Source organism: Perca flavescens, chromosome 10, assembly GCF_004354835.1.
Source record: "Perca flavescens isolate YP-PL-M2 chromosome 10, PFLA_1.0, whole genome shotgun sequence".
NCBI classification, from domain to species: domain Eukaryota; kingdom Metazoa; phylum Chordata; class Actinopteri; order Perciformes; family Percidae; genus Perca; species Perca flavescens.
In genome coordinates, this window is record NC_041340.1 from 13,335,023 (window position 1) to 13,350,686 (window position 15,664).

The 15,664-nt window shown below is 40.2% G+C and overlaps 1 protein-coding gene across 1 annotated transcript in view; it reads right to left on the minus strand.

Moving 5' to 3' along the window:
• Positions 1-15,308, minus strand: part of glra4a (glycine receptor, alpha 4a) — a 55,996-nt gene extending 40,688 nt beyond the window's left edge. Inside the window, exon 1 of the mRNA XM_028590232.1 lies at positions 15,241-15,308. Within this exon, the coding sequence (XP_028446033.1) occupies positions 15,241-15,308 (68 nt within the window). The remainder of the gene's footprint in view (positions 1-15,240) is intronic.
• Between the last annotated feature and the right edge of the window lie 356 nt (positions 15,309-15,664).

A 15,664-nucleotide genomic window follows, 5' to 3' on the forward strand; every position in this document is an offset into this window, starting at 1 on the left:
GGATCCCTCAGTCGGAGCTGGTTAATGTTGCTCGGGAAAGGGAAGTTTGGGGTCCCCTGCTGGAGCTGCTCCCCCCGCGACCCGACACCGGATAAGCGGACGAAGATGGATGGATGGATGGTATACGGTACCTGTTGTGACTACAAAGTGCAAAGTGCAAAAAGGTCAAACACTCAGCCTGACTGTAGAGTCTGTCCATTGTCAGTAGTGGTAAAAACAAGTTTGCAGTGCTAATATAAAAGCTGTGGTATGGGTCTTCCCTCATAGGTACAAAAAAACAAATTCCCATGTACATTTAACTGAAAGCTTGTCAGATCCAAAGCCTATGCATACAATACTGATCCAACAGTATTTGTTGTGTTTTTTTGATTAATTAACAAAGCCATATGAGGAGCAGAAATTCAAACTAAAACATTTGCATTTCAAGGTTGTGTCCAAGTAAATTATTCACTCTCCTGAAAGCTCTGTTTTGGTCACCCCCGCCTCTTGATGAAAACATCTGTCTCTTTAGCTGCTAAATGCTGCACTATGTTGACCAACTAAGGCTTAGATTGGGCCCAAAAAAAATCAAGCCCGACCCTACCTGTGCATGTTGTGCCCGAGCCCGGCCTGGCCCGACACATTAACTGTAATTATGAGCCCAAGCCTGGAATGGCTCGCAAATAGATCTGAATGAAGAAATGTAAGACCCTATCTCCCTTAGCCAAATAGTGTGGGTAACAGATCAAGGCAGCAACATAATCAAAGCCCTGGAATATAGGAGACTTTCTTGTCTTGATCACTAATTAATACTGTCCTTCGCCACGGTCTGCATGCTGACGCACTGGCCGACAACAGTGCTGCAGATGGGGGAGACACGATGTAGCACAGTTTACCTCAAACTCAAGTGCAGGACATGCAGAGAATCTACTCTATGACCAGCTAATCACTATTTTTCTCTGTCTGCTGTTTAGTACATGGCAAATAGTATGCAGTGGGTTTATAAGGGCTTTTTCACTGAAAACAGCTGCCTGCACCTGAAAAATGATGCTGGTGAAAATGAGCAGTGGGAGTGAACCGTAAAGTTACAAACTATAAAACCATAACAATGAACTAAAAGATGCTTAAAAGGCTCCATAGAGCTGAGGGGAAATGCAGAGTCAGGGGATACATTTTTGTGGCTTGCCACTATTAGTTACCCATTTCACTTTATACATTGTCCTTTAATTCAATTTCAATTTTATTTATAGTATCAAATCATAACAGGAGTTATCTCAGTACACTTTACAGATAGAGTATGTCTAGACCACACTCTATTTAATCCAATATTAATATGAAAATATTGGTTAAGGTATCTTTAATTTAATGCATTTTTGACATACATTAGCAATGTTTCTTTTCCTACCCATATTCTTTGGTTTATCTTGGATTAAATATACTTGCAGTGTGCAGGCTAGAATAGTTTGTGGCCAAGAGGTGACATTTAAACTCAATGCTTTATTTTACCTCTGGCAAACCTTTTCTCATGTTTATGAAACGAATTAAGTGCAAAAGCACAAAACACATTTGATTTTAACCTCTGGGAATAAATGCCTGACAGGTTTTGATGGTTCCCTTCATGACCAATGGACAATGTTGCATTTTAATACTCTTCCAGCTTAGCATTAGCAGGCTAACATATATGCGTAGATAAAACTGTTTCTCCCGTTTTTTAACCCTATGTCCGGGACCTCTCCTGGTTTGTTATTTCTCCTGGGAAACTCCCGTAATTTGCATGGCCAAAACTCCTTTATAAACAATCTGACCAATATTTGTCTAATGTTGACCAGTTGCCAGATCTTGTATGAAATGCATCCTATTCACACAATCCACACACCATATACAATTTTCAACTCGTTTGTCACCTCAACCTGGCAACCTTGGCAGAAAATTCAGAGTCAGACCCGAAAGCGAGCCGATAAAAATGGCAGGTGAAGGCAGTGTTCCGTAAATTTCAACAGTGTTGGGCGCAACAATTTACATGCATCTTACCTAGTCGTATCGACAATCTCCACACTTTTTGTAAGGTTTGTCGCATTGATTTTTTGATTTTCCCATTGAGCGGGAAAAATTACATTACCCAGCACATTAAAACACACCGGCACCATCGTGCAGAAGAGGCACATAAGGGCACACACGCACAAAGGACAGACAGAAGCAGAAAACATGATGCAAGCTGAACTCACTTAACACTAACACTTACAGTACACTTAACAGTCGTGCCACCATGCCCCTGCACAAATCTCCTGGATTTTGAAAAGCAGGTATTGGCAGGTATGCTGATGCCCATCAGTTACACTTCATGATGCATGTATTATTCAGTTGCTTGGGGTATTGAATTTGGCTGGCAGCAGAGGCATGTCATAAATGCATGGTTTAGTGTGGGCAAAGAATAACCTGGGAGGGACACACATTTCTCCTTCAGGATGAAAAATACATTATTTGTAAGATGCTTTTAAACTCATGGTGTGACTCTTAATAAGATAAACGTTGATTGGCACATTTCAGAGGATATACAACCTGAGGTCAAAGCAACTGTTTTTGTCAGTAGCATCCGGATCTCAGTGAAAATAAAAAGGAGGTTGTTATGCACATTTCCTATAACAGAAACAAGGAAAGGTCATATGTGGTTTGATTGAAATGGCCAGAAAACAATCAGTCATATCTCTCAGCCCAAGGTCTCAGCCTAACACTGAAGGCGCTGGCCGACTGCTGAGACCATCAGTAGGCTGTCACCACCACCATATATCCAAACACAAATCTAATGTCCGCTGAAGCAATGGGCAGATCTGTGTCAGACACTGCTTTCTTGTGAGGAATTTAAAATTAGACTGTGTGGCCAAGTATGTGTGCTCACCAACTCCCTTTTCTTTTCTTTTTTTAAACTTCTTTTTATATCCTTTTGTGAAGTGCAATCGTACAGAACCGTCATCTATTCAGAGACCCAACACAGGCATATATGTCTTAGGGGGCAGTCCATGGATTTTGGCATCTTCTCAATTTCCACATATAGTTTCCATTCTCAAAATAAAAAAAGGCTACTCTGCCTCATACACAGAGCAACCCATGGACAGCAATGCAACTTTTTCCTTACTAACGGTGAAACTGTGATGGGGATTAGGGTTTGGACATATCATTTGGTTTTTCCTGTAGTGTGAGAGTTGTGTAAAGGCCAAGGATTTCTGCATTTTCTCAATGTCCACATAAAGTTCCTATTCTCAAAAGAAAAGAGAGAATAGGGATGAATAGTGACATTTGTCTACAAACACGGAGAAACCAAATAAATATACATTATCTCAACTCCCTTTTCCACAGAGAATTGCTCATAACAAATATTCATAATCAGGAGGGAAGTGTTTTTAGTGACTTAAACTGTAAAAATTAAACCAATTGTAGATTGTTGATAACAAATCCCGACATTCCTTTGAGGATGAGCAGAATAAAAAAAAATTTTTTATTTACAAGCAAGCAATTTAATCTTCAACACATCGTCATTGGAACTTAAAGCTTACCAGAAAATATAAACTCTTTGTTTATCTTTTGATGAATTTTTTTCTGTATCCCTTGTCGTCTTCATATTTCATTGATAAGTATACCACTATGTTCGTGGTGCCGCTGGATGTGGGGAGCAAACCGTCTGTTTGCCTCTGTCTCCAGCTTGGCTCTCATTTTTTAGTCATTAACTCACGTAAACATCCCATCTGTCCTTCTTTCACGCTTCCTTTTTGTCAGCACTCCTCGCTGCTCTACACTGTATCAGCCAAGTGCACAGGAAGTTCCTGTTTTTTTTTTTTTTTTAAAGGATAAAAGAGCCCTAAACATGTTTGACAGTCTAACTCAAGGTAAAATCTTAGTAACATTTAGTTGATATTTTTCTTACACTGTTGTGTTCAAAATTGCATGTGACTTCAAAGCATGTCTGTTTTTTTGCATGTTTGTTTTTTCTTTGCATGTTTGTTTTTTCTATGAGCTTTTTTTAAATCCTACAATAGTTATCTGCAGCTATGTGACACTAATTGATTAGATGCAACAATTAAAGTTTAAACTGGTATGCAAAAGTTTTCGCTGCTCATCAAATCAAATTCACAGGTGGAAATTTTCTCACCCAAGCTTTTTACATGCACATTTTTTTGTAAGGGAGACGCCACATTTTCAATTCCTTGTTGGTTGTGAAACATTTAAAATGAAAGCCCACAATCTTTGCTTTCCTCTTCCCTCTACTGTGTACTAGCCTCCAGAAATCACTTTGCTGTTGCAGATACTTCCATATACCAGCTGGGACTACCATCAGAATTTAATTAAAATCTATCACAGAGAGACTGTGTCCTCGACCAACAACTAAACTTTTGAAGTGTGGACTGGCTAAATTGTGTTTTTTTTTTCCCAGAGTGTTTCCTGTGAGGAATACTATCTCTCTGCTGTTTAACGGCTGTTTCTTCAAGGGGCGCTATGCAGTTTTGGCAGTCATATAACCATTCCAATGACTCCGATGCTGTTCAGTTAAGGTAAATTAAGCTAAAAAAAACTGCATAGTTCCCCTTTAAAACATGCCTCAAAAGAAACCATTTTGATAAAAGTCATTTGAACGAATGTTTTAAGCACACATTGTTTTGTTTTTTTATTTATTGTCTATTAACTTTTCTCTGTAGGAAGCCCTTACTCACTTTTCATTACATACTTTAAGTTTGTGATGCAATATCTCGATGCACTTGAGTGCAACAGCCAACATATTCTCACCCTTGTCAAACAGCGATGCTTGGTCAGGTGCCTTTGGCATTTGTTATTGATTCATATTTAGACACGCTTGGTCGGGACTCTTGACATCACTTTTTGACGCTCTGGGTCGGGACCCTTGGTGTCACTTTTTGACGGTCTCGGGACTTGCATCTAGCCCTCGGGGGTCATATTTAGACGCTCTAGGTCGGTACTCTTGGCGTCAATTATTGACACTCCGGGTCTGGGACCACTAACCATGCATCAGTATTTTACGAGATGGGAGTGAGAACGGGTTTAGGAAAAGATCGTGGGTGGGGTTACAAAATGTATGTTTCAGTGACACACTGGCAGACATGTATAAAATACTAGAGACCCAGACTTGAGTAAGAGTACAAGTGCTCCATCAAAAAAGTGACTTAAGTAGAAGTTGAAATGCTCTTAAAGGTGTAGACACATATAGCCGACGGCCGACCGTTGACAGAAAACCCCGTCGATATGATCAGTCGCGTCCCCGAGGTCCAAAAAACTGCCACAGAACAGACCAAAAAGACGAGAGGAGACGAGATGTAATACATCTCTATAACAGCAGGCGGCGCTAATCTGTAATGTTGCCCAAGAAATGAAAACAGGCAGCTGATTGGACGAACGCGTCACATGGGTTTGTTTTCTCCGGAAATTCAGACCTGGACTGTCATGGCGGCCGTTCAGAATACGATCTCATATTGTACTAAAATAGTTCACTGAAACATGTTTCTGATAACATTTTAAGCGAAAAAATAGGCCGTGCAGTTCCTGAATCTGTCTTCATTTCAGCTCAACAAAGGTCAGTTTAAAAGATTGTCATCAGATTTTGAGAGACTCTAGTCACCTCATTCCGCTCGCAATTTCCGGGTGAGTCCCGACTACCCTGCCGCCGATCGAACATGTCAGGTCGGCCAAAATGAATGGCGACAGCCCCCCAGACGGACGAGGGCACGGGACACACCGAACAGATTTGAGTCACTGACCTCGCCAGACTGTCCCACGGCCGATAATCGGCCTGATGTGTCCCGGCCCTTAAGCACAACACTTAAGTGGAAGTAGTAAAGTATTCAACATTTTTTGTACTTAAGTATTGCAAGTAGTTTATTTTAAAATGTACTACTCAAGTACTGAAAGTAAAAGTACAAGTATTGTGTTATGTAGTTATTAAAGAGAGCAGTCAAAAGTTTGAATATCATATTGTTTATATTATTTCAAATTTTGTTTTTATCCTAAAAAGGAAACTTGTTTGGAGAGAATAAAATTACTCTGGGCTGAGTTTTCCTAGTACCCTTACCAAAAAGGCTCAGCATGCTGAAAATGTTGGTATAATATGAAAATGGTTGGTGGATTTAAGACAAAAAATAATAATTTATTATTAATTATTATCAAATTTGAACATATGTGTCAGTGGCTTGTTGATCTTTACATTGTTAGTTCATTTCCTAACCTGGCCTGGGACACACATTCATACGGTTTGATAAAGTACTTATAGGACTTTAACTTATCATTGCACTTACAATAACGAGCGTAGCTGTCCTCAATTTAGGTCATCCTGTACGTCTCCACTCCGGTTTTTCGTGTGTGTGTGTGTGTGTGTGTGTGTGTGTGTGTGTGTGTGTGTGTGTGTGTGTGTGTGTGTGTGTGTGTGTGTGTGCGTGCGTGTGTGTGTGCGTGCGTGTGTGTGTGCGTGCGCGCGCCAGTCACGGGGGGAACTGAGCAGCCCCATCAGCTGCAGAGAGCCAACAGGATTGAAACAGCAGCAGCTTTCAGCGACTTTAGAGTGAAAAAACATCACAGTGTACATTGATGTTAAAATGTGTACAGGTTGGCAGGACAGTCTGAAATGTTTTGCACGGTCTTTCGCTGTACGTTTTGTTGTACGTCTCGTCGTCATATCTGAAACAAGGAAATTAATTCACTCCCACTTGGTCATTGGTTCTCAGAGTCACATACTGATACAAAGTCTGGCATGTGGGACTGCTGGGATTGGTTGAAGTCACGGGAAACTCCGGTTATTGGTCAAATTTGCACCAAATTCACGGTGATTGGTTGTAACGAGTAACATTGCAGCACATAAATAATGTATCGGAGTAAAAGTATTAAACTCATCAAAAATATGTACTCAAGTAAAAGTGGAAGTAGGAGGAAAAAATAATACTCCAGTGTACATATACAGCCTACTCGCTACAGCTACATCTTACTGCTCTGCCCGGTGTGTCCCATACAGACGCTAAAGGGTGATTTTTGCGCCGGTATCTGATGCTAAGAGCCACTAACCAAACGTCAGTATTTTAAGAGTTGCGAGTGAGAACTGGTTGCCTAGGGACATGCAAGTGCTAGTCAGTCTCAATAGCTATCTGAACTTCTTAATTTTCCTGTACTGGGCTTCTGTTAGGATGTTCTCCGAATTGTACATAATTTCCACAGCAAACGAGACGTTGAATGGCCGTTGTTTAAACGTCCAATCAAGACATTCCGTTATGGTTCAAAAATAGTTCCAATGGGAAATGGTCCTGCAATGCAGCTAATAAGCTACTTTAGCTTCCTCCATTTTTGGATACTTTGATTCAGTGTTTCTTCAAAGGACGGCACTATGAAGTCCGTTTGCCATTGGTCAACTCCTTGCCATGCAGAGATTACTAAAATAAATTTATCTCAATGAAAGGTTTGTTCTTTATAGGCCCTAACACACCAAGGCGATGTCGGCCATCGGTCCAAGTTGGGTCACCCTAGCTTTTACGTTTTTTCCAGCACCGTCGCTACACGTCTGCCTACATTGGCCTTTTTTTGGCCGATTGAACATGTCAGCTGTCGGCTAAATAGCCAATCCATCTGATTGGCTATTCAGCTTGAAAATGGCAGTGAGGAAAGTAAACAAACCACTGTGAAATCGCATACAGAAGGCTCTTCTCATTTTTCATCTCACCTGATCAATCCAATACACATAAGAGCAGTCAAAAAACTTTAAAATTAGAACTAATGTTTTAACGTGAAATTTAATATAAAGACTGTAACGTTAGACCTCTCTGAACCGTGGTTGGTGCTAGACAATCCAGCTAACTAGCCAGCCGGCCGGCCTCTAAATAAGTTAAATGTAACAACTTAATGTTTCATTCACCCCTTGTCACATCATAGTAAAACACATTGCTATCGCCAGAGTGACACCTTTGTTCGGCTCATTTTGGTAGGATGAAGGCATGTTAGGTGGGTGGAAGTAGCAAGCCAATGTTAGCTAACTCCCTCAAATCCGCTCCCCACCGCAGGGAGACTTCTTTGCAGAGAAAACTTTACACTGAAGTCCCGAAACATATTACTCTGTCTGCACTTCACACACTGAAATTTTAAAACTGTGCAGTAGCTGGAAAAAAGCTTAAACATGGAGTTATGTTATAAGATGTTGCTGATATAATGCAGCTCATATGGGGTTTAAATGGACTCATAGTAAGGCTCGTCATTTTAATTGGAAAAGAATGCATTGAAAGTTGTTTTGCTTTCTGGCAGTATGAGTAAGAGACCGTTAACAGGGATTTTAAACTGAAAATAATGAGCTCTCAGCCTTAAACAGATTTTGGGGCATTTCTACAAACTGGAGAGTCTAGAATACTTTCTTTGATTCTTAAATTTGACATTTGAAGATGATTGTTTATATAGTTGAACATTTTTCTGTTGCACTAAAATATTGCAGTAACACTGAAAGTATCTCAGTGGCATTACATCATTTTAATTGGGCTTCTATGGGGATACAAGAAACTAAATGGACACTGAAATGCAAATCCCAAGTGGTTTTGAACAGTGTGTTCAGTGACTAAAAATCAGTGTAACAAACTTTCATGTTGGATTTTTCCTTTAAGCCAAGTGACAGTACATTAAAACATTTCCCCCATATTTATAACCAAATATGAGAAACGGAACATGACTAAGCAATAAAGTCTCTACTTTTCTTTAAAGTAGAAAATAAATGTCCTTGTTAAATCCCTAACTGGACTAGAGCATGATGTTCATCTCCAAAGATGTCATATAATTTGTTTATTTTGATAATTCTGCAACTGACCCACTTACTTAAAGGAAAACTCTGGCCAATTTTTACATTAATCTTGATCGCTATGAATATGCAAGTACTCTCGATAGAAAAAAGTTGCTGCAGCTGCAGTGTCGAGCTCTCACTTAGTTAAAACGGCAGTTTTGGGGGCATGTTCTAAAGAGTGCCTTTGTGGTTCTTAAAGGTGGTTTGACCCGCCCCCTATGCGTTAGCCACGCCCGCTTTTATAACTAATGACCCGTTTGATGTAGACTATTGTGTGAGGTATCATTGAACTCAGCAAAGAGTTCCTTTTCAATTGGTGATGGTTTGCCCCACCCAATATGCTTAAGCCACGCCCATTTAATAACTAATGACCCGTTTCTTGTACACTATTGTGTGAGGTATCATTGAACTCAACAGAGAGTTCCGTTTTCATTGGTGATGGTTTGGACCACCTCATATGCTTTAGCCACGCCCCTTTTTACAGCTAATGAACTATATGATGTAGAGTCTTGTGTGAGGTATCATTGAACTCAGCAGGGAGTTCCCTTTTCATTGGTGACAATTTGCAGTGTCTGAGTGCCGCGCAAATGCACGGTCGCAAGGAGCGGCGTACGCCAGTAACCTCATGTGCGCAGAGGAGCAAGGGCCCATCCAACGCTGCTCGCAGCTTTAATTAGGGCCCGAGCACGAAAGTGCAAGGCCCCAACGGTGCTTTGCACTGAAAGTGCGAAGGAACCTATTGTTTTTCGTCAGATTATTATTTTTCCGAGTCCTTTGTCGCATTTTTGAGGGCGTTGACATGCTCGAAAACTCACAAAAATTTGCACAGGTGTCAAGTTCTGTAGTGCTTGGCCTCGGGTGTTGCCAGGGGGCTCCATAGCGCCCCCTAACGTGTGCCTTAATTCCGAAAAAAGTAAGAAGTTAATATACCAACTTTTGAGGGAAGATAGGGAAGATAGTTCTCATTTTGAACTCCATGGAGCTATTTTTACAAAAATTTCCAAAATCTTGTTTTTTGTGCAAAAATCTTCATTATACGAACACTTGTTTGAGGACTTTAGGATGCACGAAAACTCTCAAAATTTTGCAGCCATGTGCAGAATATTAAACCCTTTCATCTGAATACACATTTAGGCCTGGGAGTGGTATGGTTGCTCTATAGCGCCCCCTAATTGGTTTTAGCCCTTGGGCACATTTTTGACGGCCTCAATATATACGAAAACTCACAAAAATTGGCACCAACATAAACACCTGGGAGCTTTGTGAGACTGTACAGTGATTTGGGCCATACCTGTAAGCGGGCTCCATAGCGCCCCCTAAGGCATGGAAGGTCTTAACTTGGACATAGTTGCTCCGATCTTCACCAGATTTAATACCCATATTGCTCTAATCATTGCAGACATATTTCCCATTTACCTTCATTAGCTCTGCCCAACCGGAAGGCGGCCATTTTTAATTATGAATTTTTCAGGTGTTTTACATTCTTTCGAACTCGTCCTAGGCCATGATTTCAATTTTCTTGAATCATTGCAGGTACTATCTGTTGACCCTCATGACGAAAAGTTATCCAGAGAATTTTGATAGTTGAAAAAATGCGCAAGTTATAGCAACTTCCTTTCTAAACAGGAAGTTGCGTTATCTTGGCAACAATTATTCCGATTGCCCTGACACTTGGCAAAGTTGTTCCCCATGGCTGGTTCAGCATCTGTGCCAAAGTTGGCGGCAATCGGCCATAAGATGGCGCTGTTTACATTTTTTTTAATTAATCAGCAAAATATTGACCTATGGGAAGCCTACTTTGTCTAACTACTCCTGGGACGTGAGTCGATCAGCACTAAAACTTGCATGTAGACTTCGAGGACCCTCGTGACAAAAATTTATCAAAAGAATTTTGATAGCTAAAACAATGCGCAAGTTATGGAAGACCAACTTCCTGTAGGTGGTTGTGGAAACAGGAACAGCTGTATCTTGCATACGGTTATTCCAATGGACACAAAACTTAAGAAAGTTGTTCCTCATGTGCCAATGAGGCTGTTTGCCAAATATGTTGTCAATTGGCCTTTAGATGGCGCTGTTTTAATTTTTTTAATTAATTAAAAAAATCTACCTCTCTCTTTCACATACACACAACACAAACACATGCACACACACTATCAAGTGGACACCCAATAACCAAGCTTACAGTATGAGGACCCAGCTCCATCAAACGATAAGACTTCTTCTCTGATAATTGCAGTTCTGACTCATGATTTCTCACTGACTGGAGGCAAGGACAGCAGGAATCCTTGATGCGATTCTATGCCCTTCACTTCAATGCAATTCACTACGCTTCACTCTCAATTTTCCAATGAACAGACACACATCAGATGACCAGAGGGTGTGGATACATTTGCACAATTTTCCACATACTGGTGAAGTCAGCATGTGTGATCATTTTGAGTTTCTAAAACTCCTCCGAATAGAGTGAACAAAAGTCTCTCAATGTTCTTAGGGCAGCAGTGTACCAGAAACAAACTCAAACTTTCACAAATCCAAAAAGCAGTTTAAGACCCCACTGTGAACACTGTGTTAATGACACTCCGCAGCAGATGGAGGAGCTTGCAAATCAGAGTTTAATATACAATATGTCAAGTGTCTTTATAGTCTCCAACTGAATGCTCACTACTTCAAACGGGGCTGGGCTACGCACCTCTATGTTTTTGGTTCTGATCAAAATGTGTCAATAACATTAAATTAAAAACTGCCATGTAATGAGCAAAAGCTGGCATTGGATGTTTGGTCAGATCCCTTATCTTGTTTTCTTGTTAAGTGATCAGGTATTACATTTTGGAAAAAAAAACTCTTAAACCTGGACTTTGCTACAAAGTGTCTTTGTAGCTTTGCTTATTTAAAGCTAATGTACTTGCACTTACTACTTGTTGTCTCGAGTTTGTACCTTCAAAGTTGAATGCACTTAATTGTAAGTCGCTTTGGATAAAAGCGTCAGCTAAATGACATGTAATGTAATGTATTTACCAATTTTTAAATAAATTGCAAGTTTTTAGACTTTTATTTAGTCAAACTTCTTGTATGGCTGATTCCATTTAGGCAAAACAACACCAGATAGCCATTTGCTGCAAATATCTATGTGCCTAAGAAGCATTTTCCACAGCTAAGATTTTCAGTGTTGTGCAAGTTCATACTTAATACAAGCTAGCCCAAAGTTCACACAATTAAAAAATTAACTAGTTTTTTTTTTTTAAACTAAGCTGCTCAAACTTTTCAGATGCTTCTACTCAATGTGTCGTTTCAAATTCGTTGGCAATGTGGCTGACGTTCGGTCCGGTTAAGCCTCATATTTTCAAAACAGGTGTTGTGTTGAAATCTGTTCCCTGGTTGAATAGTGTTCCCCTCCTGTTAAAATTATGTTTCCCGTAGTGCTCCCTCCGTGGTTAGGGTTTTGTTTAGATATGAGTATAGGTAAACTCATATCGACAGGGAAACAGTCTTGGACATAACACCGGCATGCTGGGTGCTATAAATCCTTGGGTGCTGCAAAACCAATCCAATTTAAAAAGACGTTCAAAAAAACTATATTCCAGAGGTACAGATAAATACAGCTAATTAATAATTTGGGCATACACTGAACAATGTGTAGTATGTGTATAATTATTGTTTATAGGTAAATATATGAATTTTCATTGATTACATTTTTTTTATCTCTGTTGACTTACTCTGTTTTGTAGCTAACACATTTAATTTAATAGGAAAGAGAGTATAAAGGGGTAGGAGTACATAAGTTTTACTTCTTCCTACCCCTTTTTGAATGTAGGTCTTTAAGTACTGGAAATTATGGAGTTATATAACGGTTTCTTTTTTTACATTACTATTTTCTTTGGATGTTGTGTTGTATTTACATTGTTCAAAATAAAAGATATAAATAAATAAATAAACACAGTGTGTGGGCGTTGTTAACTGTCGCGAGAGTGAACGGTTTTACAGTTTAAGTTCATAAGTTGCAAACTGAATCGTTCAGTTCACCACACTTTTAGTGTGTTCATGCACAACTCTGAATAATAATAATTATTATAATGTGTAATAGTGAGTGCCACCACAGTAGCCATGTTGTGCCCTCTACTGCCCTGGAGTGCAACTTCACCAAAATTTAAAACATCCACATTTGCGCCAACAGTGTGAACATTTAATATTTCAGAACTTTGACTTCTTTTGTTGAATCAAAAAAGGTTTTGTAAAATAAAATTATATCTCTTAGTGTAAGGCCAACGGAACACTATTTTTATCGTATAAATGAGTTACTAAAACTTAGTTATCTAATCTACACTGATCCTATACTCAGCCCTAACTTCAACATACCCAGACTCAAACTAATTAATATTGAAAAACAAAGAGGATCGCAATGTAAACCACTGAAATAAACCAGTAACATGCAGCCTAACAACATGCATGAAAAATGCAACCAATCTGGAGCAAAATGTCAAGCGACTGCAGGCAATCGTGAGGAAAAGTGAACAAAAATATTAAGCTTGCAACAAGCCTGTGGACACTGCAACGAATAAACCCAACGCAACATCTCAATTTGGCCATAAAATGAACACTGTTTCACTGTTTTCATGACTGTACAAATTTGCACATTTTAATTTATTTTGTATTATATTTCTCCCTTGAGAAGTCTCTTAATGAAACCTTCTAAGAAAACTCACATGCAGCTAAACTGGGTGGCAGATTAGGTTCAGAATTCTGGGTTTCTTTTTAAGTGTCACAGTCTCACTTTCTCACACACACACACACACACACACACACACACACACACACACACACACACACAGATCTCGTAACCCCTCAGCCACCACCCTTTTAAGCCTTGATATGAACTTTATTTATTACACCCTTCATTCCTGTTTTTCATTTCCTCTTGTCAACTACCATCCTGTCCGAAACATATCATACCAATCCAGCTTGTGCACTATTTTACGTGGCAATCTTTTTTTCAAATCTCTAACAACACTTCCTGTCTCTCCCCCACCCACTCCCCCTCTCTCTCTCTCTCTCTCTCTCTCTCTCTCTCTCTCTCTCTCTCTCTCTCTCTCTCTTTCTTTCTCTCTCTCTCTGCATCTCCTCTCTTCTTCCCTATGTGAACCATTTCTCTCCATCTCCCAGCCCCATCCTTCACTTTACTAATCTCCATGCCGCCTCCAGCTAAATGAATCGCCCTCTCAAATTTCTCTCCATCCCAGTTTGCTCCATTCCCATTTTCACCCTCCATCTATCCCCCTTCCTCTCCACACCTTCATTACATTCTGTCTTTTACACCTGCCCTCCTCTTTCTCCTCGATCCCTTCCTTGCCTCTCTCGCTCTCTCCCTACGTGGCGAGGGGACAGGATGGTAGGAGAGCATATCATTTCTGAGAGGAGGTGCTGTCAGTTGACTGCTCTCCAGGCTAAGAGCTGCTCTCCTCGCCCCTGGGTTCACAGAGTCACAGCTCTGTTCTGCTCCAGGATTATGCAGATCTTAATTCCCTTTCGCTCACACCTGAGGTTGGCAGGGCATGAAATAAGGAAAGTGTTCACTGCAAATAAAAGTGTTTGCCACCTAGAAGGATAGAGAGGGGGAGGAAGGAAGAGAGAAGAGGGAGCTTGGTTGCTGGTGGATGGTCTGTGCGAGATAATGAGGGAGGAAAGAGACATGTGGTGTGTTGCTGTTTCTGAAAACGGGGATCCAAATTCTTCAGGTTTGAGTAAGCAAGCAATGAATGGGATGTTTCCCACATGTTGGTAAATTGTTAATGAACCCTATAAAATATCTTACATTAACGTTACCCTTTAACCTCCCCCAAAAGACACCAATCAGTCATGCAATACAAGCGGCAATTCCACAGGTAGTTTGCGACCGTGACAGGTTTTCTCTGAGCACTAAGACAACAAGGTTTGATATTTGATGCCGTATTTCCTTAGTAAATTGTTTGCATGAAGTCTTATTACTAAATGTGCATGTGCTGTCAGTTTGCAAACTGCGACCATGATTTTAAATTGTGATTTCTTTTTCTTTTTTTGTATTGTGGGTTGAGTGATCCTAGTTTGCTCTGTGCGTAAAATGATGGATTTTATTTGGTTGCCCACGACCTCTCGCATGTAGCGCTCTTTAACAGGCTTTTTTTTTCTCGTCCTTCAATTACATTTTATTAAATGGCAGCAACACCTGATACATTGATAGTTAGTTAAGGGTAGCTTTAAACCGTTCCGTCGCCTCAACAATTACAAAAACAACAACAAACAACAGATAATTATCTAGAGAGCTGTATACAAATCAAGTCAAAAAAGTCTATGACATGACAGATGTGACGTGAACAGCAAAGTATAGCGTCGCCGCTGATGGTCGAAAAGTTAATGTCGAGGAGACAATAAGAGAAAATAACTCGCGCAAACACACGGAGAGAATAATACATGTTAGTGCGCCTCACCTGATAAAGCCTCCTTGGAAAAAGCAGAAAGACAAGACATACAGAATCCGAATGACCTGTGGGAGCATCCTCTGCTTTAAAATCTCTCCTCAGTCCCGTTGAATAACTTGCAGAAAAATTAATTTCGGAAATCAGCAAATCCACAAAGTAGCTTGTGAGACTGGGCTGAAGGAGGAAGGCATCGTCTCTCTTAGTGATCCAAGCTTGTCTTTGGGGAAACTTCTCCCCCTCCCACCAAGTCCAGAGGGCTGCACACAGCAGGCTCACTGCTTCAAACGGCTGGACAGCACTGGTCAGTCAGTGTGTTGGTGCTTATGTTGGAGGGGAGTGTCGGATTTCGTGTCAGTGTGTGTATTTTCTATGCTTTCGCCTGCTTTTATTTTTATTTTTTTCTCGTGTATTTTCCTTCATCACATCAATAAAT